The sequence below is a fragment of the Ptychodera flava genome, chromosome 13 (genome assembly GCF_041260155.1).
Source record: "Ptychodera flava strain L36383 chromosome 13, AS_Pfla_20210202, whole genome shotgun sequence".
In the NCBI taxonomy this organism is placed as follows: domain Eukaryota; kingdom Metazoa; phylum Hemichordata; class Enteropneusta; family Ptychoderidae; genus Ptychodera; species Ptychodera flava.
The window spans coordinates 27311057-27334378 of NC_091940.1; the positions used below are offsets into that span (position 1 = coordinate 27311057).

The following is a 23322-nucleotide window of genomic DNA, read 5'->3' on the forward strand; positions in this document are numbered from 1 at the left end:
GGCTTTATGAGTAAATAAAACACCCTGAATTGAGCACTCTGATTGGTCAATCAACAGTAGATAGTTTTTAAATATATATATATATATATATATATATATATATATATATATATATATATATATATATATATATATATATATATATATATATATATATATATATATATATTATTTATATATACACAAAATGTATACAATGTACCCTCCAGGTTATCATCATAATGGTTTTATGGCAATCTCTGAACTTGGGCACAGAGAGTACGGTTAGTGGACATAAATATATATATATATATATATATATATATATATATATATATATATATATATATATATATATATATATATATATATATATATATATATATATATATATATATTATATGTCCACCTTTTGTTTTATCTATGTCGCGCGCCGGATGGGAGGGTCACCCTGTTTACAAAATTTGGAATAGGGGGGGTCCGCCACTTTTTGATGTCGGCAAAAAATAATCCACCGGCCCCCTCCAGGCCAAAGAAACTGACCAGTCTCTAATAAACAAACATGCATAAACAAATAAACAAACAAGAATCCAACTGTGACCAAACAGGATACAGAGACTGGAAACCATATCAGAATAAAAAATAAATAATTGTACAAGGGAATGGCAACATTGGAAAATCGATGTACAGTGTTCAGATAGTTATAGAATACTGTGTTCCTTTTGCACTTTTTTCTCCAAAGCAAAGTGATTGAATGGTTGCCAGAAAACATTGAGGGCACAGCTCAGCTTTCAGGATTCACTGCCATATAATTACCACCCTAAAAACCTTTCACAACCCGCATTGTTTGGCACACACCTATCGTTATTAATGGTGATTGTCAACCTGTCTACAGGGAAATAGGGATGAACATGTTGATGCCAATGAAATCATGAAGAACTTGGTCATTACACAATGATCATTATCAATGTCCTAACCAGGATCTGCAGAAAAAAATTCAGTCTTTGTATGCCAATTTGGTGCACACATCTTTACTGATTTTTGGCATGAACTAGAGCTCTGGGACAGACTAGTACGGCCCAGTACCCAGTCTACTCTTGTTGAAATTGATAAAAGTCACTGGTTTATGCCATTTAGTAATGACCATTCTCTATTATTTAGCAGGAGTTGTATAAGAAGCATAAGAGATTTGTGCCAAATACTAATTTAATTTTTTTTTTATTTAAGCCAAATACTTATTCCAGCATATTACTTGAAACACAGTACTCAGAACACATGCGTACACAGACCCTGTGATGATTGCTATTTCAACACACTATGGTGCTGGATACAGCACCCAGGATCTAGGAGCCATATGTGAAAGAGCCTGCTGTGACCTGTTCACCCCCCAATTCCAAGTGAACAGGACCGCACTCACCTTCGATATAAACAATGAGTTTTGGCCAAACCATTGTGGTGAAACAGTTTAAAGAGCAATGACATGACACATTGCAATTCATTTTAATAGATTTCCTTTTTTTTATTGTCTCGTAATTCACTACAGTAAACTGAAAGTAAATCTTGATGGACCAGCTATTTCAATGTACTTCATACATTGCCATTTAAAAAAAGGTGCTTTTCCAGAATTTTCAACATCACTTAACAGTCTCAGCTGCCTAAAGTAAATGACATGATCCTGATGTGTATACTGAAGTCAAACATTTGCAAGATATTTGTGCTTATATAATTTTGAAAATCCTTCCGCAAGACCAGTGCCAGAAATATTGTATTATGAAAATATAAATCAGAGTCTATTTACAGACTTATGATGCAATATTTACAAGAATATGATTTATGGAGCTTAAATAATTTGGCCGTTTTCCTAAACTTGAAAATACCATAAATTTCAAGACTGAAAATATTTAAGTTATGCGAACATTTTTTCAAAAGTTACCAACAGCATCATCTCATTCATTATGTAGTGTATTGTTCAAGAGGTTAACTTTTACCTGACTGAAGATTACTCACATCATTCTGAAGCCATATTAACATTCAATATTATTCTAGGGGGTACATTTCTATTTATAGCTAATGGAAGGCACCCTAAGACAGGTAGAGAACTACAATTTAGAAAACCGGGTGGACCTATCCTTCAGCTACACCTCCATTTTCATTTGATTTACCATTTAGTTATAAATCTTGGTCCACACAGAAATAAATTGTGCAAAATACTTCTGATCTACAGTATCGGAAGAAAAGGGGTCATTTTAAGGTTTGAACTGATAAAGTTGTCCTGGTTTCAGGGGGAGGGTAAACATTGCATGTTTTTTTTACGTTTCTGTTCTATGATCCCTCTGTGTTTCCATCAATGTTAATTCCATTCCGTCGATAGAATTCCGTGTTGACATGTTGTATCCTGACATGAAGTCTGTCAGGGGGGTCTTTGAACTGATCCAGTCTGTGTCCGTATTCTGAGGATGCAAGTGTTGGCACAACTTTGATAGTCTCCTAGAAGATAGAAACAGTAGATAAATAAATAAATAAATAAATAAAAAAATAAATAAATAAATAAATAAGTACATAAAACTTTTCTCATTTGAAGAGTCCCTAAGGGATGGAGCATGATGGTGAAAAATGCTTAAAAAGCTGATTGGATCATCAATGTGGGATGTGTTCTTTGGCTTATTGGAACATTTCATTGTACTCAATGTATTTTACGAATTTTAGATAAAATATATAAAGTAATGAGCTGTAGGATTAGAATTTTGTGAAAACAATTAGTTTTCACTCCTTGAAGGTTTAATTTCATAATTTACTTGAGTAAAAATTTATTCAATGCTCACACCAAGTTTTCTCATGGCTTTCAAAATATCTAATATATATATATATATATATATATATATATATATATATATATATATATATATATATATATATATATGACAAAGTTTATTTATATTAGTTTATTTAATAGCTAAAGATTATTGTGTGGTAAAAGTTGGAAAACAGAAAGACAGGTATCAATAGATTGAGAGATTACACATGCACACACACATACATACATACATACATACATACATACATACACACCTACATACATACATACATACATATGTGCATACATACACACACATACATACCTCATCATTGACATGTAATCCCCTTGATTTTGCATGTTCCCTGTCACATCTGTGGAGTTTGTTGTTGTAGCCCTCTTCCTTGTTGAATAATCTGTCAAATGTGGAGTGAGACCTTGGCTGGAGGAAGACATGACACAGTCACAGTTAATTAGGGCATTGGCAATGTGATATTTTGAGTAGAACGTTGATTTTATGATAGATCAATGATTTTTTTAATGAAAAAGAGCCTAAACACACAAAAAACACATTTTATCACTGCAGTTGTGATGCCATGATTCAAAACATCAATATGTAAATGACTGACTTGATACATAATATTACCCTGCTTCTATTGCAGAAATTGACTGTTCACTGTTCATGTTCTTGGTCTCAGTTGGACTGCTCCAACTCCACTTTTCTTGAAATAATATTATAGTAATACTGGATTTACAAATTCAATATTGTAGATTGTTTTGGAGTGTCAGGTCACATAACTGCAATGTCGTGAATCACTGATGATCATCTGACAAAACAAGTCATCCTCAAAGTTGATTACTAGAGAAACTTCAGTGTCTCACTGTCAGTGTACTTTCTATCTGTTTTACAGGCCACACATAATGTCCTAAGTATTTCACTCATATGAGGAAAAATGGGCAATGTTATGAAAATATTTATGGCATTTTAATAATTACTATGGCACGCATCTCACACTGATACAAGGAAACATGAAAGGCATGTAATTCAAATGGTTATGGCACCTAATTACGATGGCACCTTTTCATAGCTTCAGCAAATATTTTCCACAGCACTCTTTGTGAATATTTAATCTCTTGATTGTTAGTTAGGGACCAATAAAGAGTGTTTGAAGTAATGAAACAATACTTTTTGAAACATGAATTTTGCGACTTCAAACCTAAATTACAGTCAACAATAATTCTTTGAGCCTTGCAAAGGACTTATACTGGTTCACTTTTAACTGAACCAAAATATTCTTCTGGAGCAACCCCATTTTCCATTTATTTATTGATGAAAACACTTCACATAAAAATTGCAAAACCTTGTCAACAAGGCACGAGTGTAGAACTTAAATGGTTAATAACAGCCAGGTTTGTATTGCTTGTTGTGTGTTCAATATAGGACCGAACGTGCATGATATCATAGTGTCATCAACCTCAAATGAAGAGGACTTGGGTTAATCGCGATACAGATACTCACCATTGCTTTGCTATTGAAGACTGTTTGATCGGGAGGCTCAGTCCTTTCTGTTGGTATGTAGCTGAAAGCGCTCTTGGCAGCAAGCGGGTCCTTCCCGTGCATGAATCCCGGGTAGTCGTGGAGGCTTCGTCTTTCTTCTAATTCCGTCGTCATCTTGCCGATTTCGGTCACGGTTGGCGAGGAACTTCGTCAGTGTCGCTAGCAGTCCTCTGTGTCAGCGTATAACCCTATGTGTCAGCATCAAAGGTAACCAAGCAGCGAAGCACTTAGCAACTCATTAAATATTCACGAATGCATAATTAATTATGTGATACGGTGAAAGAAAACTCATTAACACAGGAAATTCCTGGTTTTGTTGTTGTTAGAAATTTGTCAGCCCCTTGTAGAAAATGCATGACATTGTTTTGAATTATTGCCGACCAAAAAGGCGTTAAAATGACCAATTAGTCGGTCTGTTTTAAAGTATTTCCTTCAGACCCTCTAAGCTTCTGAAAATTAAGCCTGAGCTTACACACTTCATTTCTGCTGGCAGAGCAATATTTCGATGTATCCGGGATGTAATTTTTCGGTAGTTTCAGCACAGTATAATGGGTTAGAAATTTTTACTACCTAGCGCCATTGAACGAGATTCCCGTCATTTTCGCTGTGACAGCCACAAGCTCTTGTTCATCTGATTTACGAGCTGCTCAGCTCAGATCTAGAGCGTTCGTCACAACACATCCCAAGATACATTGCGGAAGTAATTCCAAGATGGCCGCATCCATGTAAGTTTCGAGATATTCAAGAAGTTGTTGCCAACGTAATTTTGTCTCCTTCGTGGTAACATTTTAGCTACCTAATATCGTCGCGACGATAGCCAAATAATTAATGATCGATATGAAGTTTTAGTCTCGTGAACTGAAGGCATGTTCGGAGATTTGGTTCATGAATAACCGAGCAGTTCGATGCTCAAGTTGGGTGTGTCAACTGCAGTGTACACGGAAGATGACAAATTTGAAGTTTTACCTTTCACTAGTGAGAGGCTGAGAGGACGAAAATGTGAATTTGGTGGTCTTCAACAGCAAGGCATTACTCGCTATATCATTTTCTCCGGCTTATCTGTGATATTCGCGAGCTGGACTCATTTTCTTAATGTCTGAGATTTTCATAGGCACCTCCGCGTACGTGTAGAAATAATCGTACAGGATATATGATGATGTGAATGTTTACAATTATATTTCTCTTCACAGGATCAATCGCCAAAGTCTGTATAGGCCATTCTGCAAAACCGTTAACTCGTCAATGAGAAGTGGGAGTACCAAAGCCGTGTAGAGGAACTTAATTTGTTGACTTTGTGGAAAACAATAGCATTTATCACACAACAAAGTGTCAAGTTCCTGACACACAAAGGAGGTGGGCTGTGCCACTGATTAAGATGTGATCAGAACAAACCAGTTGTCTTTCAGGGCAAGCATCACAGCGGATGGTTTCAAAATATTAGATGTGGTACCTATTTTTACATAACAGGATCAAGTCATGACATTGATAATGGACAGGTCCTCTAGTTAGTGGTACATGTATTACATTTTCGTTACCTACAAAACTGGTTGGAGTACCCGCATGGTACTTTACGTGGACATTTTATGATAGTTGCAGTCTGGTTTCTCGCCCTTGCTCTCCCGCATCCCGTCAGCCTTGTGCAGTCTTGTGTGAACCTGTCATTAAAGCTACTGTGGAGAATGGGTGCGTGTGTATGCAAGGACGCAAACCCGCATTCTCACAGTGGAGACCACTATGCAGCAACCAACACCAGTAATACCACATCCAGAGCTCAAAGCCCCGACGGGATCGCAAGTCTTGGAACGGAAGGTTGTATCCCCTCGATGACTAGGACAGTACCAAGGAGCAACACAGACACATTGATCTTGGACACGCTTGCCGTAATCAGATCCTTGGTCGACAAGTAAGTTTCCACTTTGTCTGTATTTTCAGCAACACTTCAGAATGTCAACAAAGATCTCCTTTTCTTTCGATGTACCACGGTCCGGACTGTGGATGCACCACAAAGGTCAATGACATGCAACCAAGACTCATTTTCCCTCATATTATATTGAATGATATACCTTTACACATGTTCCGGTTTGTGATTTAGGCCGTTTAAAGCCCTCTTATGCAGTGTTTTTGTTAAGGGCGCTAAGCAGGTAAATGTTACCGGGGTTCCCCAGTCATTGTACCGGGGTTCCCCTTGTTATATCAATATAGTCAAATATGGGGACAGCAGCAATGTTACCGGGGCTCCCAAATCGTTTACCAATATTCCCAAACCTTAGCAAAAACACTGTTATGTGTATTGTAGTTTCATTTCAAACCATATATATGCGGGCTTGAATGCAATCAGCAGAGGGATCCTTGAGAAGTTTAGATTAAAGTAGCTATGTCATGCACATCATACAGTGCAACTTTGACTGGGCAGGATCAGCGAAAGTCTATATTTTTCCATGGATTGAGAAGAGGTTCATAAGAGGCTGTTGCAAACTTCTTCACACTTGCACCAAGTGTAGACAATTCAGGTTTAGGTTGGTGTGATTTCCAATCAGCATGAAAAGTTGAGTTGCCAGTGTTTCGTTGTCATCATGTGACGCTCCTATGTGTTTTCTGCTTTGATGAAAAATTTTGAGTGCTGTAATGTATTTGTAAATATTCTAATTACTAGTGTAATATTCGTAGGTTCTATTTTCACAGGCTTAAGAAGCTGTTTGTATTTTGCCAAAGGTCTTTTATCTCAAACTTTAGTTCATGTTGATTCGTTCCTCTGAAAAGGCTACCTTTTAGATACCACATTACATTGGAACACACATTGTCTTTAACCCTTTGAGCGGCAAAGTCAATTTTTGTTGCCTTTGTAAAATATACCGTAGACAATGTTTTTCAGATTTTTGCCAAAAGTTTGATAAAAAACTATAACCAATGAAATGTGATGTCTACTTGGTCCAAAATTATCAAAAATATGATAGAAAAATTAATATGAAAATTGGAAAATTGTTACGCTAAAATTTTGGTTGGAAAAATTACAGGACTCAAAGGGTTAATTTTCTTCCTTTTCAACACACTTTCTTCAGGTTTCTTCTCAGGTAATACCCTCATACAGTTTGATCAAATGTTTGCCAGTGTTCTGCCAAGCTTTTGCATCAGTGGGGTCTGAGGGCCCATGGAAGCTCAAAAGTGAGTCGCTGTTGAAAAAAGGGGGTCATTCTCAAGACAATTATACACTTTATTACGTGCCATACCCATGTTGTTGTTTCGAAGTTCGAACTCGCAGATTCCATGAGTGCTGCGGTTTTATGGTCCTACCTACAGTCTACATGGCGAGTAAGTGTACTCGTTCGGAAATTCATGTTGTCTCAGGTCATCGTATATCGTTTATTATTATGCAAGTCATTTGGTTGTTTTCGGCATCGTAGTGGAGCCAGCTTAAATCACGTATTCATTTTTCATGAAGACGTCGAACATGCCTCAATGAAGGCTGAGTTTCCGATGCATGGCTGCTCAATGTTTTGAGACTGCTCTGTTTTTCTGACTGATGCGTTTCCGATGTGGATGGCAGCGTCGTGCATTGGTTTTCAGTTTCCGATGATGTAAACGGCTGAGACACAATGTCATGTTCGATCGAAATGTCTTCACTCGTCCGGTTGTTGGATTTGCCTTTTTAGGGGCTGAATTGGTCCAAAGAAACTAAGAATTGTTCTGCCTCGGCGTTTTGATTTATTCATGGAAGCCATTTTCCTTTCCAGAGAGTACTGTGAGGCATTGAATTTAACAGAGACGCTGACTGGCTGACTCGAATCTAGCCAATGAAAACCTAGTTCACGATTATGCAAATAAAAAATCACTGAAGGTTGCTATGGAAGCAACACGTCTCATGTTCTCACGAGCGCTCGAGTAGCATGCACGCATGAGCAGCGTGGAATGTCTACTTCTGCGTTTGGCCTTTTGCGTATAGCACGTAAATAAGTGTATTTTTCTTACCCAAAGTTTAGTGGGACTGACGGCGCGCTGCGCCTTGCGGACCCGATGATTGATTTTTTTTTGGGTCTTCAATTTTATTTTTGCGGCAATGGCACAAGGTTGCGGCCTCGACAGAACACTGTTTTCATATCGTAATCTACTTTTTCTCAGGTACCTTTGTGACAACATTACCCGTTAAGTATTGTGGTAGTATTGTAATGTGAAATTACTAGTGGCAGTGTTCAGTTATAGTACATCTAATATCTCAAATTGTAAGTTGTGAATGGAAAGTGTACACTGAGCATCTGTGGACATGCTACTCAATATTGATGACTCCTCTGTAGACGTATGCAGCTGTAGTCATGTAGACAGCAAAGTTAGACAAAAAATGCGACATTTCCACTTTTGATGATCTTGGATTTTGTCAAGTATTACAGTTTTGGAAGGTTTGCTCGCACTTCAATACAAGGAACTTGTGTTTAATGGAAGGGTAAATATGTATTTTATTGTGCCAATATTGATTTTAAGCAAACATGATTTTTTGACATTTTTATTTTACAGTGAGCAAGATCCGCCGTATTCCATGCTGAAATTGCACCAAATAGCAGAAACAGGTAAGTCCATTTTAAAGCCCCAGTAATGCTAACTTTCGGAGGGATTTTTTCATTATTTTTATTTTTATATATCAATTGCAATTTCTTACCCTACTCCCCAAAGAATGTTGAAAAACCCACTATTTAGCTCGTCAACTTATCGTTCCAATGTGTAAAATACATTTTTATTGTTATTTGTGTTGTTTACATTTGAATTGTAGTCCGGACCAGAAGTCACTTTTCAACAAAAACAATGCAGTTTACAACCATAGGGGCTGAGTTGACAAGCTGGATACTGTGTACATCAACATTCTTTGGGGAGAAGAACAAGCAGTTATGGTTCACATTCAAAATAAAAATTGTGAAATTGTCATCAAAAGATAGCATTACTGGCTCTAAGTATCAGTGTGTAAATGCAAATAGCATTTACTGGTTGGTCTTTCAAAGCCAACTCTCAAGGCTATAAAACTTGCAAATCCTAGTGAAAGATTTGTCGTTTGTCGGCTCTAGAAGGACCTTTTACCCAGCTCAGTTTTTTTTATACAAGGAGGGTATTTGCCTACATGTTTTAGGGAACCTTCACACAAATGGCAGTAATAACTCATGATCGTTGCAGCAGAAAGATAATTTACATGGTGGCTGCAGGAAGTGAGAGTTGAATATTTCTGGGCTTGTTTAAATAGCAAATAATAAACATCTGATCATGGCCTTTTAATAACACTAATTACGGAAGAATAACAGACACTTGAAATCAGTTCATGATCATGATATTATTATGGTGAGGAGCTACTTCAGTAAACGTTTGTTCATGAATTTTAAAATTTGAAGGAAGATTCAATATTAAAATGAGAACAACAATCGCAGAGTTGTAAGGATTGACAAAGTGATATGCAAGGGCCATGCTGTCATTTATGGAGTAGTTCAATTTTTTGTTGTTGACAAAAACGTACTACCAAATGTGTTCGGTCATAAGTTTTGCATAAATATGATAAATCAGCGAAATTTGAACAGAAATGACTCATTGAAAAGTTTGCCCCAGTATTAGATGTCTTCTCACAGATTGTCATTGCAGAGATTCTTTATAGTTTTCTTGTGGTACGGGGATGAGCATCTCCACCAGCCTGACCTCACAGGCTAGCTGTTTTTCTGTCCAACCTAGCACTTTTTGGCATCTACTAGCCTGGCAGATTAGTGACTTTTGGAAAATTGATAAGGAGAAAGAATTTCTACATCACTTACCATCACTTACTTCCACTCAATATATTTTCAATGCTTGGTAATTCATGGCATATTAGTGAAATATTTCTAACACGCAACACTTTCTGATGTTAGTTAATTTGTTTGACAGTATAACTTGAACAGAAATTACAAACTCTGTTGAGCATGGGGCTAGTGGATTCTGATGGCAGGGTAGTACCTGAAAAGGATTTGCTCACCCCTATGATAGCTAATAAAGTGAATAATATATTTGTGTAATTTGCCGTACAGAGAGTGGATGGCTGGAAGTTGCCAACTCAATGATCAATGTTATACCCATGGATGATCCATTAGGCCCTGCAGTCATTACGCTGCTAATTGATGAGTGTCCGCTACCAACCAGGGTAAGTACAGTCGCAATTCGGGCAAGAATATTTTGTCACAGACAGGGTCTGTCTAGCTGTGTGTCTTCAGCAAGAGTAGATTATCAACAGAAAAGAGTTTGAATCCGGGGAGACAAGAATTTAAGTGATCAACCACTGGGTCAATGGAGGGATGGTCATAAGGGGATGGGGAATCTGTGGAACGAAATTGCTAGTTTTTTGCAACCTAACTGATTGGGGAAGGAAAAAACAATTAAATGACTGTCTACTTTAAAAATAGTTGGAAATTCAGAATAAACAAATATTTATGCACTGCAAATTGCCCCAAAAGAATGTACAAGTTCCTCTTTGTCAAAGATTGAACTTACTATATATATGCTGACTTGAACTGTTTTCCCTTTGGAGAGAAAAGGATTTAGCAAAGTGGCTATTTTTGAACGTGGCAATTAATTTACAGTTTGTATAGATGGTGATCGACTGTTCACACACAATAATGCCCCCTTATTGCAAATATTGCAAATTAAGATGAGAATATTTCTCCAAGGTTGTTAAGATGTTCAAATTTTTTCATGTATTTAAAGTACATTTTTTTCAATTTTGTTCAAAGTTTTGATCATATAGTGGTTTATTATTGCTTACATTTGCATTTGAGAAAGACAATATAAAGTAGGGATATATATATATATATATATATATATATATATATATATTTTTTTTTTTGTTGTTAATTTATTATGTTAAGACTGCTGTAAATTGTAAATTATAAAGTGTGTCAACTAGTGAACAAATACTGGCCTCCCGACTAGAACAGATCTAGGGTGCTATTAAAAACATGCAAAACATTATGTTAGGAGTATAACATAGTCGTGACATAGTTTGATGGCCATGCTAGGAAATATATGGAAGCTAAGGTTTCACTGCTACCGCATGGCTTGTGAGAGACCACTGTGCATAGCATGTGTATGGCCAGTGTCTTCTTTCATTTCATTTGAATCGTAAATCCAGTATTTATGTATTAGTGAAAGGAACACTCTTGCATCTCCGGTAGTTGAAGCACCCGAGAGAATGACACCAAGAACTACTGTCTATCTGCCTAGCTTATTTACATGCAGATACCAGTATTATTTTACACACAGTCAGGAACACACCTGTATTATATGTAGGGTGAAACCTGCCTAAACCGAACCTTGTCCAAACTGCAAACCTGTCTAAACTGAACCCTTTTCCCAGTCCCATTCCAATAGAGCTAGAACATCTCTCCAACATGAACAATTTTCTCAGTCCCTCAATGATTCAGTTTGGACAGGTTTTACTGTATTTATTTATGCATGTTACAAGCAGTGTGTCCTTCAAGCTGACGTGATCTGATACTGCATCATGTCAGTGTGAGGTCTCCCCTGACACAACTCTTGAAATCATTCATCTTATGAAATTGACTCAGAATGAGTTGTTGAGTAGGATAACATTCAAATAAAGTAAAATCTTTACTTGAGACAACTATTGAATTTTCACTAGTGGTACTTCCACCTGTTGCACTAAGGGCAATGGCAGACTCTAGAAAGTACTCTTTGATGCTAAAAAATTTTACACAATGCCAGCTCTTGGGTATGGGGCTATTAAAACCAAGAAATATCCACAAAGTCTTCCAAATTTGCTCGAAGAGAACAGAAACGTTATCATTTTTAACAGCACTTTGCTAACACATTTACAGAATTATGCAAAAAAAAATATTTTACTTAAACATTCGTATATGTATACTCAGAATCCCAGCATAGAATGTTCACATAGTACTCATATGCAAAGATATCCATTAGTAATATTTCATGCAAGAACTTTTGCTTTTCTACAAATGCAAATAGCAAAACAAATTCGTTTTTCAATTGGTGCATCTTACATGTTATTCTCTGTAGGAATCAGTTGAGAAGCTTTCAGAGATGCTAAGACTGGCTGATAGAACTACAGAATCAGTCCTGAAGATGCCAGCCAAACACAGAAACATAGCCACTGTACTTGGATGCATCGCGGAGAAACTTGCTGGGCCAAACAGTGTGGCTCTACTTACTAAAGACACTCTGGAGTATTTACTTGCTAACCTGGTGAGAGCATGTGGTTTTTTTCCTGATTCCTTTCCATGATGACTGTCTGAAAATGTGCAGGACCCAGGATATTTTTGAGCAGAAATATTTGGCAGGAGACTGAAATGTTCAGAGTTCTTGATGATTTGCCAAGTCACTGCCATTCTTTGGGTTGCAACGGGTTTCCTGTAAACTTGTGTTATTTTTATCTCCTGTGAAGCCAACTGGAATGTCATAAATACACATTGACATGAACCGTTTGTTGCCAGTTTAGTTTGTCACTATCATATCAATGTAGTGTAAACCGGTGAGGCATATAGTGGCAAATAAGATGCATATGAACAGACTAGATCATTTGAAGATGCTGAGAAACATATATGAACATGTTTTCCGACAGATTTGCCTTGTGGAGACATGATGCGTATGCATTATAATTTTCACTGACCAGAGCAGATTTTGATTAGGTATTTCCACACTGTGATCTCACTGATATCATCATTTTCATGCTGAATGTAAATGATTTGACATGACAAGATCCAAATTTCATAAGTCATTTCAAGTTTTGTTGAGTCTTATACACAGCACCTCAAGAGAAACAAGAACCAGGGCTGGTCACTGGAGTTACCTTTGACATCTGTACTTCATTTTGGCGATGAATGGCAGTATGAATAAATGCCAACTTTCATACTTTGAATTACAAGTAGTTCACATAGACAGGAAAATCACACAAGTTGTACATTGCAGCAGTATTTTTGTTGTATCTTCAGTGACTGTGAAAATCAAGCAATATAACATGTGATTGTGATGATTACAAATCTACAAAATTTCATATCTGTTTTGGTCTCTTACTTTTGTATTTGTCCCATTTTTTTTGACAGAATCCATGTTTACATGCCCAAGTGATATTGTTTTCAACAATTGCTTTGGAAAAATTCTCACAGACAAGTAAGTGATTCCTACATGAATATTCATAGACTACTGTGGCCTACTTACATAGTGCAATTTCTAAGTGTAATACATAACAGAGGGAAGTCTCTTTTCTCACTCTTTGTGATATCTATCAAACAACATTTGAAGTTTGATCGTACTCTTCAGTATGATTGCATAATTGCCTTAACTCAGGAAGGTTAGATGTAAGGTGGATAATATTCTTTATCGTTGTATATGTTGTAGGTAACTGTGAGTTGACAAGAAATGAGATGAGAAAAAATTGGTATTTCTGTTTTACTTTATGAGATACATCCTGTAGAAACATTGTATACCCTGCTCAGTTTTATGAAAAAAATTCAGCCTTAAAAAAAGTAAGGAGCTGATAAAGGGTGAAGCTTCCGGTGTTGATTGTGAGGGTTATTTCATATATTCTTATGTGAGGAAATGTATAATTTTGCCGATTTCATTTCCAATCAAGCTTAGTGTCACCACTCTTTGAGTGCACTTTTCAAAATGCATCTTTTTTTGAACATTGTCTTTTGTGAAAGTTTCAATAAAATGAAAATATTACAGTGAAATATTCTTGCATTTTCTACATGCAAGTCAATGGAAGTAGTAAAACTGTATTACACATAGGCAGTCACCTAACTTAAAGACAGAGATAGCGTGTCATAGAATTGCAGGTTTAATTCAGCCCACACCGCAATAAATAACATGGTCCAAACAAGAAATGACACAACCTATGCACTACCAAGATGCCGCGGGAAGGTCAGGCATTGTCCTTTACTTTGGGGTCAGAAATGTTCCTGGCAGGCATCTGACCTTTGCTCCTTTCATAAATTTGTGAGACAAATATTGAAAAACTCAAAATATTTTGTAACTGTTGATTATGATCAAACCCAAACAGAAGCCCAAAGCTTTTATTGGTGTTATGGTCTGAAGTGTGTATGAAAGAGAAATGATTAAGACTTTGCTGCTGAACAATATGTATTCCCAAGCTAGGTTGTTAGTACCGATATATTGCTAAAAAAGGTCAATAGCTGTAAATACTGTACCTCCTATATTATATGTTGTGTGTTTGAAAGGTTTGGAGGTATTAACAGATATGTTTCCTTTACAAGAACAATTTTTGTATTGAAAATTGTGAAGAGATTTCTCACGAACAAAGTACCTTCGTACACTTGTCATCCGTGCTAGACATGTACAGGCTTTTATGGCACTTGCAGGTACCACACTTCTTTTTCGGCTGAGCAGGTTTTCTTTACATAGAGGATGTTCTTCTGCTTCTTCTCCTCGCACTGGCTTTTATCAGTGTCCAGTTTGTCTTGTATGGATGACTAGCCCCTGATGTTGTTTGTGGACTGAAATGTTGAGGAATGTTGTCCTATATAGTGTCCATATTTTCTATCTATATGGAGATCCATGTGGATACAGTAAAACATGAACCCCTAAATGATCATTGCATATTCTCCAATCCAACTTTTTGATCATACCAAATCATTTTTCAATTTTATTTTATTTAAAGAAGAGTGCTATTCAGATAGCTACTATGAGTCAAAGATCCATTAACAGTCTTTTCTAAGAATTGTATTCTGTCTATAAAATACAGTTTCTCCTTGTAAAAACGTCCAGTATTCAACCTACCAGCTTGCATGTGTATTGTGTCCAATGCTGTTGCTGACAAAGTCAACTGAACTCTACTTGGGACTAAATATTGCTCATTGTTTTCAGAAAACGTTAAATCTGTAATCTTCTTGAGCATGATTTGAATATGAAACCCAGTCGGTATACTGCATAAGTCTGTTTGTAAGTCATTACTCAGGTCCATGGATGTTTTTGTTCTATGTTTTTACACTATAATCAATCATTGTCACTTTTTTGTGTGCTGTAGGTGAAAACAAAATTACAATCAAGCAAGCTGGTATCGGACCACTACTGCAGGTGTTAGAGAAATGGCTGAAACACGACGACTATGACATGAGACAAGTGGGCTTTTGTGCCCAGTGGTGTTTAGATAATTTATGTAAGTAAACTGATATTGCTGACCTGGGTGTTCTATCAAGAGTTTTCATAACGGAACAATTCAGGTGCTCCCATCTTCTACTCACAGTTTGGGTCTGGATTAGGATGGATGATGGCAGATTATCCACTCACAACTGACTCTTTCAGTCAAATCTACTTTGACAAAACAAGTCAATTGTCTTTTCTTGGTAGGGTTATAGTTCTCATCAGCAAAGATCATCTTCAATTGAAAGTGAGTTCAATACTTGATGAACTGTCAGATTGAAAATCAATTCCATATGTTATCCATTCAATGCATTTCTGTAGTTGTTTTCTAAATGTCAAAATCACATTAAAAGCTTCTATGGTTTATTGTTTTAAACTTGACTTTGTACCGTTTGTGGACATGTCATGGGTAGCAAACATGTTCAAGGAAGTTCAACTAGGGTAAGAAAAGATGAATTTGTAAGTTGTGAGAGTCGCGCTGTTGCTTACAAATTATTCACGGGTGCATTTGGACGTACTGTTCTCAACACGAACACGATCTTGAAAATGCTGAGCATGCTCGAATCTTCCAAGAGTATCGTGCGACTGTCTTGTCCCTGCAGTTGGAAAATTGACACTGACCTGTAACATTCTTGTGTTTCAGTTATAGTGGAAGGAAGAAGTTACACTTACGATACGTTGGACCTCAGCGGATGCAATGCAATGTTGAATGACAACGATGTGAGCGAGTATCTCAAGATATCGCCAAATGGACTGGAGGTGAGTAATCGTTTATCGCAGTCGATGACTTTCAGATCTAGGTTTATAGTTGCTGAGCTACGGACCTCTTTATCAGTTGTAGAGAAGTTGATGATGTATGTTTGTATGGTGTGTGTTTGTTTCCATCATTCAAGGTAAAGGTACTAAACTTAACCCTTTTACCACATTGGTACGGCCCAAACTTATTGTTATCAATGGTGTGTGTGGACCCTTTTACAGGGAATTAGGGGTGTAGAGGGTAAAGAAGTCATATCTGTGAAAAGACGATTTGGGATTTATGTCAGCTGTGTATTGCTTTTGACAATTATTAAATAAAGGGTCCTATAAAAACTGGAAACTTTGTAATTATGTGCGTAATACAATCATTTTAATTACAAGAAGACGCAAGTATGTTTTTGATTTTTTGCAATGGACAGTAGTATTGCCCTTTGCATTTTGTGTTGTAAGAGTCATAGGTGAGTGTTTAAAGTGAGCACCACAGATTTGTGTCACGAAAACAGTGTATGTAATTTTAAGTAACATGCTACTCATAAGATTCGTCTTCCTGTTCTGATAGGCACGCTGTGATGCATCGTCATTTGAGAGTGTTCGCTGCACCTTCTGCGTGGACTCTGGTGTGTGGTACTATGAGGTTACCATAATTACACCTGGTGTTATGCAAATTGGCTGGGCCACCAAGGATAGCAAATTCCTCAATCATGTAAGTAAGAAAAAAACAAAAGGTGTTTGACAATTTAATAGCTATCAAGGTGTAACTTTTGAAAAACACCACAGAGGGCGCTGTTGTTTGAGCGGGTTGGTCGCTCCTAGTAAAACGAGCACTAAAGAGAAAGAGATAGTGCAGTGTCCTCCTTGATTCTGTCAAGCAGACTGAATTTTTGATCTATCAAGCAGATGTCCTTTCTAAACTTTGATGTTGTCTCATGCAGTTGTCACATATTATAGTTGACGTAGTGATCTTCTTCACATGTGACATTACAATCATCGTAGCATCCCTCCAAAATATGTGTCACAGACAACTTTTTGCCAAAGAAAATTGGCTGCGTAGATTCATGTGTACTATCTACTAAAATCCCTTTGACATCCCTATGAACTGAGGCTGTTCCTGCAATAACAAAAGTTACCTGTGTCAATCTTTGTACACGCCTGTAAGAGATTACAGGAAGGATATTTAGGGACACACCATTAGATCTAGGGAGGTGGGGTTGGTCACAATCAGATTGTGAATATTTTTTTACAATTGTAAATTTTTGAATTTTTTTTCAAGTGAGTCATGACATGCTAATTTTTTTCTCTAAGTAAACTCAGATTTATCAATTTTTTGCATTCTGATTTTTTTTTGCAAACTAGTCTGAAGATTTTTTTATCCTAATTTTTTGCTTTGAAATTTTTTTTTCTGTTTTGACAACCCCCTCCCAAGATCTAATGGTCCATCCCTTAGGAAAAGGCATCTGTGTATGGAAACTTTGGTTGCTGTGACAAAATTGATCAAGTTGAGATATTGTTAATTGCCCTGATATATGTTTTTCACCATCTTCTCATTCAGGAGGGATATGGTATTGGGGATGACAAGGATTCATTGTCCTACGACGGATGCAGACAGCTGTTCTGGTACAGTGCCAAAAGTAGACCCCACAGTCATCCGACATGGCAACCAGGTGGGCACCATCTCTCTTTCAACCCTTTCATCACTGTGGTTTGAACCAGTTCCATTGTTTTCTGTGGTAAAGTTAGACCTGTAAAAAGGGAAATGGGGGTTGAAAGGGTTAAAGTGCTTCGTATATTTGGATGCATGCACCTCTCCATCTTTAACCCTTTGAGCGCAAAAGTCAATTTTTGTCGCCTTTATAAAATATACCCAGTCTAATTTTTTTCAGGTTTTTGCCTAAATTTTGATAAAAAAAGGTAGACAATGAAATATGACGTCCATCTGGTCTAAAATTATAAAAAATTACAGAAAAATTCATAAAAGTTTGCAAAATGTCGCTCGAAAACTTTTGAGGGAAAAATAACAGCACTCAAGGGGTTAATAAACAGAGTGTTGTTTTTCTATCCTGCTGCAGTTCTTATGCCAAAATTCACCTTGAAAAAGGCATGCCTTGGTGTTCTCTATGTTTTGTCATTATCATCATTGCGTTAGTATTCTTTAAATCTGCTCGTGGATGACCAAGTGATATTGAAGTGTGATGCAATGCCCGTACACTAATAATGTAATTATTCAAATATTTATTCGTGGATCTTGCAATACTTGCGATATACAATTAAATCACATCATAGCAAACTTCATCATTGTAAAACAGGTTTTAGAAAAAAATAGAAAATTAAATATTGGTGTCGTTTAACTTTGCACCCAAAAGTTGTAGTATTTTGTCTGTTTTAATCACAAGCATTTCATTTTGTGGTTTTATATTGCAGGAGATGTGGTGGGTTTCCTCTTAGATCTTGAAAAACAAGAAATGATTTTTTCACTCAACGGTCATGCCTTGCCGCCTGAAAACCAAGTCTTTCAATCTGCTAGGTAAGATTTGATCGCAGTTTGTTTTTTTTGAATGACAAAAATGTTTTCATGTCAAGGTGCATGGGGCTCATAGACTGATGGATGCGTGCTACCTGTGCGGTACATACCAATGGGGAAATCTGCATACCACTTTTGAAGAAATTCCTAGTTCTGTTCAAGAATGGTGAAGATTCTCTGATTGCTTGGGAACAAAGTGATCATAGCGATGAAAAATTGAAAATACAGTACATTCCCACATCATGTGTCATGTTTCATGTTTTTTTTCATTGTTCTCCTTTTCAGTTGTGGATTCTTTGCTGCAGCCAGTTTCATGTCATTCCAACAGTGTGAGTTCAACTTTGGTATGACACCTTTCAAATACCCACCATCTGTGCAATTTGACAGTTTCAACGACAAAGCTGTTTTACACAACGAAGACAGAGTCATATTACCGAGGTGAGATGTACGCTCTAACCAGAGTGCAAATGGCACCCCTCCCCCAAAAAATCCAATAAAATCCACCAAGTTGGTGTTTCATGTAATACCCTTGTGTTTAGTTCGCCAGAATTGTAGTGACATTGGTATGAAAGATGTCAATAATGTTGGCGTAAGGTTTGCAAAATTTACAGGCTGACTTTAAGATATTAACCCTTTGAGTGCCAAAGTCAATTTTTGCCACCTTTATAAAATGTAACCCACCCAATATTTTTCAGAATTTTCCCCAATTTGTGATCAAAAACTGTAGCCAATGAAAAGTAATGTCCATTTGGTCCAAAATTATCAAAAAAATTACACAAAATTCATAAAAAAAATTGGTAAAATAGTGCACAAAAATTTTTGCGGGAAAATTTACGGCACTCAAAGGGTTAAGTTTCCTTGTAAGTTCATGAAAATTTGAGCCATGAATACAGTAACAAAGTATTTTACCAAAGCTGGTTAGTTGCAAGGACTTCCAACAGACCTCGAGTCACCAACATTGTAATGTGTCAGCATGTTTCTATATAGCAGTTTACATTATGTATGCTTCCCTAAGAGTTGACGGTTTCTTTTTTTCCCCCCTTGTCAAAAACATGCAGGCACAAGAAACTTGCTCTGTTGAGGCATATCAGTGTGAGTGAAGGAGCCTGTAACCTGTGTTTTGATAAAATAGCAAATACAACCCTGAAACCGTGTAATCACAAGTAAGTCTTTTTTTCATTCAATGAAACATGTATCAGCAAATAACCATCTTATGAATTCTCAGGATTTATACTCACTTTCTTGAGGACAGTCATATTTATGATATTTTTGTGGTCTGTGAATAATCTTCAGAGCAGACCAGTTATACCAAAATAGTATTGATTGTCCGACAAAAAACTTCTGTAAGGAAAATGAGTGGAAATATTCGCAACTGTTTTTTTTTGAACTGAGAATTAACTTATCTATGATTGTGATTTTCTTTACCGCAGGGGACTATGCATGGAGTGTGCAATGCAAGTTGAGACCTGTCCACTTTGCAGGACGTGCATTACTGATCGTGCACAGGAGGACGCAAGACCCTCGTAGCAGAAAACCTTCTATGTGAACAAAGCCACAGTGTCTGTTGATGTGAACTCGTAAATTTACATTGATGAGAGTGTTTTTTTTTCTCCTTGAGTATTTTGTATACAGTGTAGTCGTTTTACCCTGTGATTTATAATGTGCACACACACGTTAACTGTCTCTTGCTCTTACAGACAGACAGACAAACAGGCAGACAGACAGACAGACACACACACACAGACTCATACTGATCCACACTAATGATTTCGAAGAACACTGAGATTTTTAACACAACTAGTTTCAATACTGTTTCCATTTCTGATACTTTTCCATTTTTGATGCCAGTTCACTGACGTGTTAGTTCTTTCCTTTAAAGAAGGACTGGCTGTTGATTTTTGCTTTTATTATTTTCCCGATGTCATAGCTTGCCAGATTTGCTTTTCCAGTAGAAATTTACAAAAAGAACATTTCAAGTTTGCTGCCTTGAAGAAGAAACGAAGCTCCACATTCCCCATAGTTACGGAACCAAATTTTGCCGTTGACAGTACAACAATTCATGGTACTATTGTAATGTTCAGAATGAGAGTACCTAGGGGTGTCTGCACACTAGAAGACTAGTGAATTAGATTTTTCCATGTTGTCATCACAATCAACTTTGTGAGAAACCTCACTTTATGTTTGTTCCTGTCAGAAAACAGTGGTTAAAAAATGTTAACTCGATCTCTTTCATTAATTCGCTACATTCATGGCGTAATACATGGCCAGGACGGTGTCTGCTATGTTTTAATATGGATTTTGAGAAAACTGAAAAATTATTGAGGATAATGAAAAATATCCACCATGCAATGGAATGTTATAAATCTGCTTCTCTGCAGCTAAGTTTTAAGATTTCTCATTTGCATATCAGATTTTGGCTACCAGTGATGTCACAGTGTACTAATTTACATATTTCAGTTGATTCATATCGTGGCCCATAAGAGATTACGAGTAAATCGTTTATGCAGAGTACTGTCAGAAGAGGTTTTACACATAGACGTAATATTTTGTACCAGACTTCACCAGCTATAACATACCATGCCCAGTAGGTTAAAATATGTATAGGTTTTTGGCAGAATACAGCTTTTTATTGACTTGATGGGGAAGTGGCAGGTTTGGCAGAGTAAGGGATATACCATTCTTAATTGAAGGTTTCATATATCTGATGTATCCAGCATGCTTTCACCCCTACATTGATGTATAGAGGTCGATCTTTGCCTGTGAAATCAATAGGGTTGTAGCATGGTTTTGCAAAGACTGGATTAACCAAGTCACTGTTAATTTTTAACTGGTGAAGTATTTCGATAATTATGGTGGCAAAAATTCTGTTGCATTTGAGTAGTACTGGCAAGCAAAATTGCTGCGTCGACATCAGGACTCACCATTGCTGTGGCTGGTGGTTACTGGAAATAATATTCAATAAAAACGAAGTCCCCCAAAGAATATGTTATAAAAGCCAGTATTCAAACAGCCTTCAGAACACATTCCATCTGGTTGTCTTTGAAAGTGAGCACAGTAAAAAAAACCAGATTCTTCTATGTAAAATTTTTCTGTATTTTGTTCACCTTGTGTGATTGAAATCATAAGAGCTCATGAACAAACTATTTTGATTTTTGGTAAGGGTAAAACTATTCACAGGACTGCATAATATAAGGAATGAAAAAATTCACATTAAAATTTCACCACCAATCCCGTGGTGTGGATTTCACCTTTAATGTAGGGAAAGTCACCCATAAGACAAGCAGGATAAATTCCACAAGGAAAGCTGGTCCCACTGTCCTACAAGTGTGTGGACACCTTTATCTTTTCCTCAAGTTTCTGAACTAATATCATTTTATGGAATGCACCTTCATTTCCATTTTGATACCATCAGTTGTAGTATTTGACAAGAAAAAAGTGTCCCATTAAATTATGATTGACCATTTTATGTCAAAGTCATACCTTCTGTAACTGGCCAGTTTTTTGTCATAATTAGCTCGGTAAATGAAGAATTGGCGTGTAGTCAAGAAAAATGGGCAGTGGTACCCTTCAAATGATGAGAGATATTATCTGTATAAACTATAGCACGTAGAAGACTATTCGTTTATTGGTACCCCCAAATGACCAATATTATATTTTCAAACTATAGAGAACTTACAAAGCTCACAAAGTTTATCGTTGTTCTGCCCCGAGTGACCAATACATAGAACACACATATCAGTGTCCTAAAGGGCCAATAGCAGTTTCTTGTTCTACTCCCCAAAGCATATTTAGATACACAGTATTCAGCTTGTCAACTCAGCCTGTACATATGTAGACTGAATTGTTATTGTTGACAAGAGAATTCTGGTCCGGACTACAATTCAAATGTAAACAATAACAGTGCATTTTACATGCAGACACTGTGGATCAGCTGAATAGTAATTATTTCAACATGCTCCAGGGAGTAGAATAAAAACTTGTGATTGACATACAAAACAAAAATAGTGTAAAAAATCATTAGAAGGTAAAGCTACTGGTGCTTTAATGAACCCTATAAATTGATACTGGTATAAATTATACATATGGTTGCTGATTTTTTTGATTGTTCATCCATCTTGCCTGGAAAGTGATCAGATATCTTCGACTTACAAAATCTATATTTCTCCTCCCAAAATGATGAAGTCTATTTGTTATGATAGGTTCTTACCTGTTGATATGATTTTACCCGTACAAAGAATCTATTTCCTGAATTCAGAATGAATCGTCTGGAATGGTATCATGGGCCAGTGGCTAGAGCAGTGGACTCACGATCAAAGGATGGTGAGTTCCGGCATGGCTGTGGTGTTGTGTCCTTGAGCAAGGCACTTTATTCCTCATTGCTTCTCCCTACCCAGGAGTGATGGACAGAGGTTGTTATGTGTGCATTTAGCTCTGCTGCGCTTATTGGCTGCACATGTGAGCTGTTGGTTGCTCCCCAGGGAGTTTGGTGGTATCAGGGGTAATAATAATTGTAAAGCGCCTTGAGCACATGTAGTTGTGGATATGTGCGCTATATAAGAACCCAACATTATTATTATTATTAATGGT

The 23322-nt window shown here is 36.8% G+C and overlaps 2 protein-coding genes across 3 annotated transcripts; one reads left to right on the forward strand and one right to left on the reverse strand.

Annotated features, from left to right (window-relative positions):
- Positions 1–1473: 1473 nt before the first annotated feature.
- On the reverse strand, positions 1474–5008 carry LOC139148027 (cilia- and flagella-associated protein 90-like). 2 transcript variants are annotated; one of them, XM_070719290.1, is made up of 4 exons: positions 4902–5008; positions 4293–4519; positions 3099–3215; positions 1474–2466 (listed from the first exon to the last, which is right to left on the reverse strand). In XM_070719290.1, exons 2-4 carry the CDS (start codon positions 4443–4445, stop codon positions 2302–2304), a joined length of 435 nt encoding a protein of 144 aa, XP_070575391.1. In that variant the 5' UTR covers positions 4446–4519; positions 4902–5008; the 3' UTR covers positions 1474–2301. The 2 variants fall into 2 exon arrangements, with proteins under 2 accessions (XP_070575391.1, XP_070575390.1); XM_070719289.1 differs by lacking the exon at positions 4902–5008 and having other exon boundaries at positions 4293–4554.
- Positions 4916–22212, forward strand: LOC139148025 (RING finger and SPRY domain-containing protein 1-like). Its single transcript, XM_070719288.1, has 14 exons — positions 4916–5056; positions 5522–6234; positions 8838–8890; positions 10358–10470; positions 12360–12545; positions 13403–13469; positions 15346–15477; positions 16105–16220; positions 16777–16920; positions 17767–17878; positions 18636–18738; positions 19021–19173; positions 19794–19898; positions 20166–22212. The coding sequence occupies exons 2-14, from the start codon at positions 5915–5917 to the stop codon at positions 20260–20262; spliced, it is 1701 nt and encodes a 566-aa protein (XP_070575389.1). The 5' UTR covers positions 4916–5056; positions 5522–5914; the 3' UTR covers positions 20263–22212.
- Positions 22213–23322: the final 1110 nt, after the last annotated feature.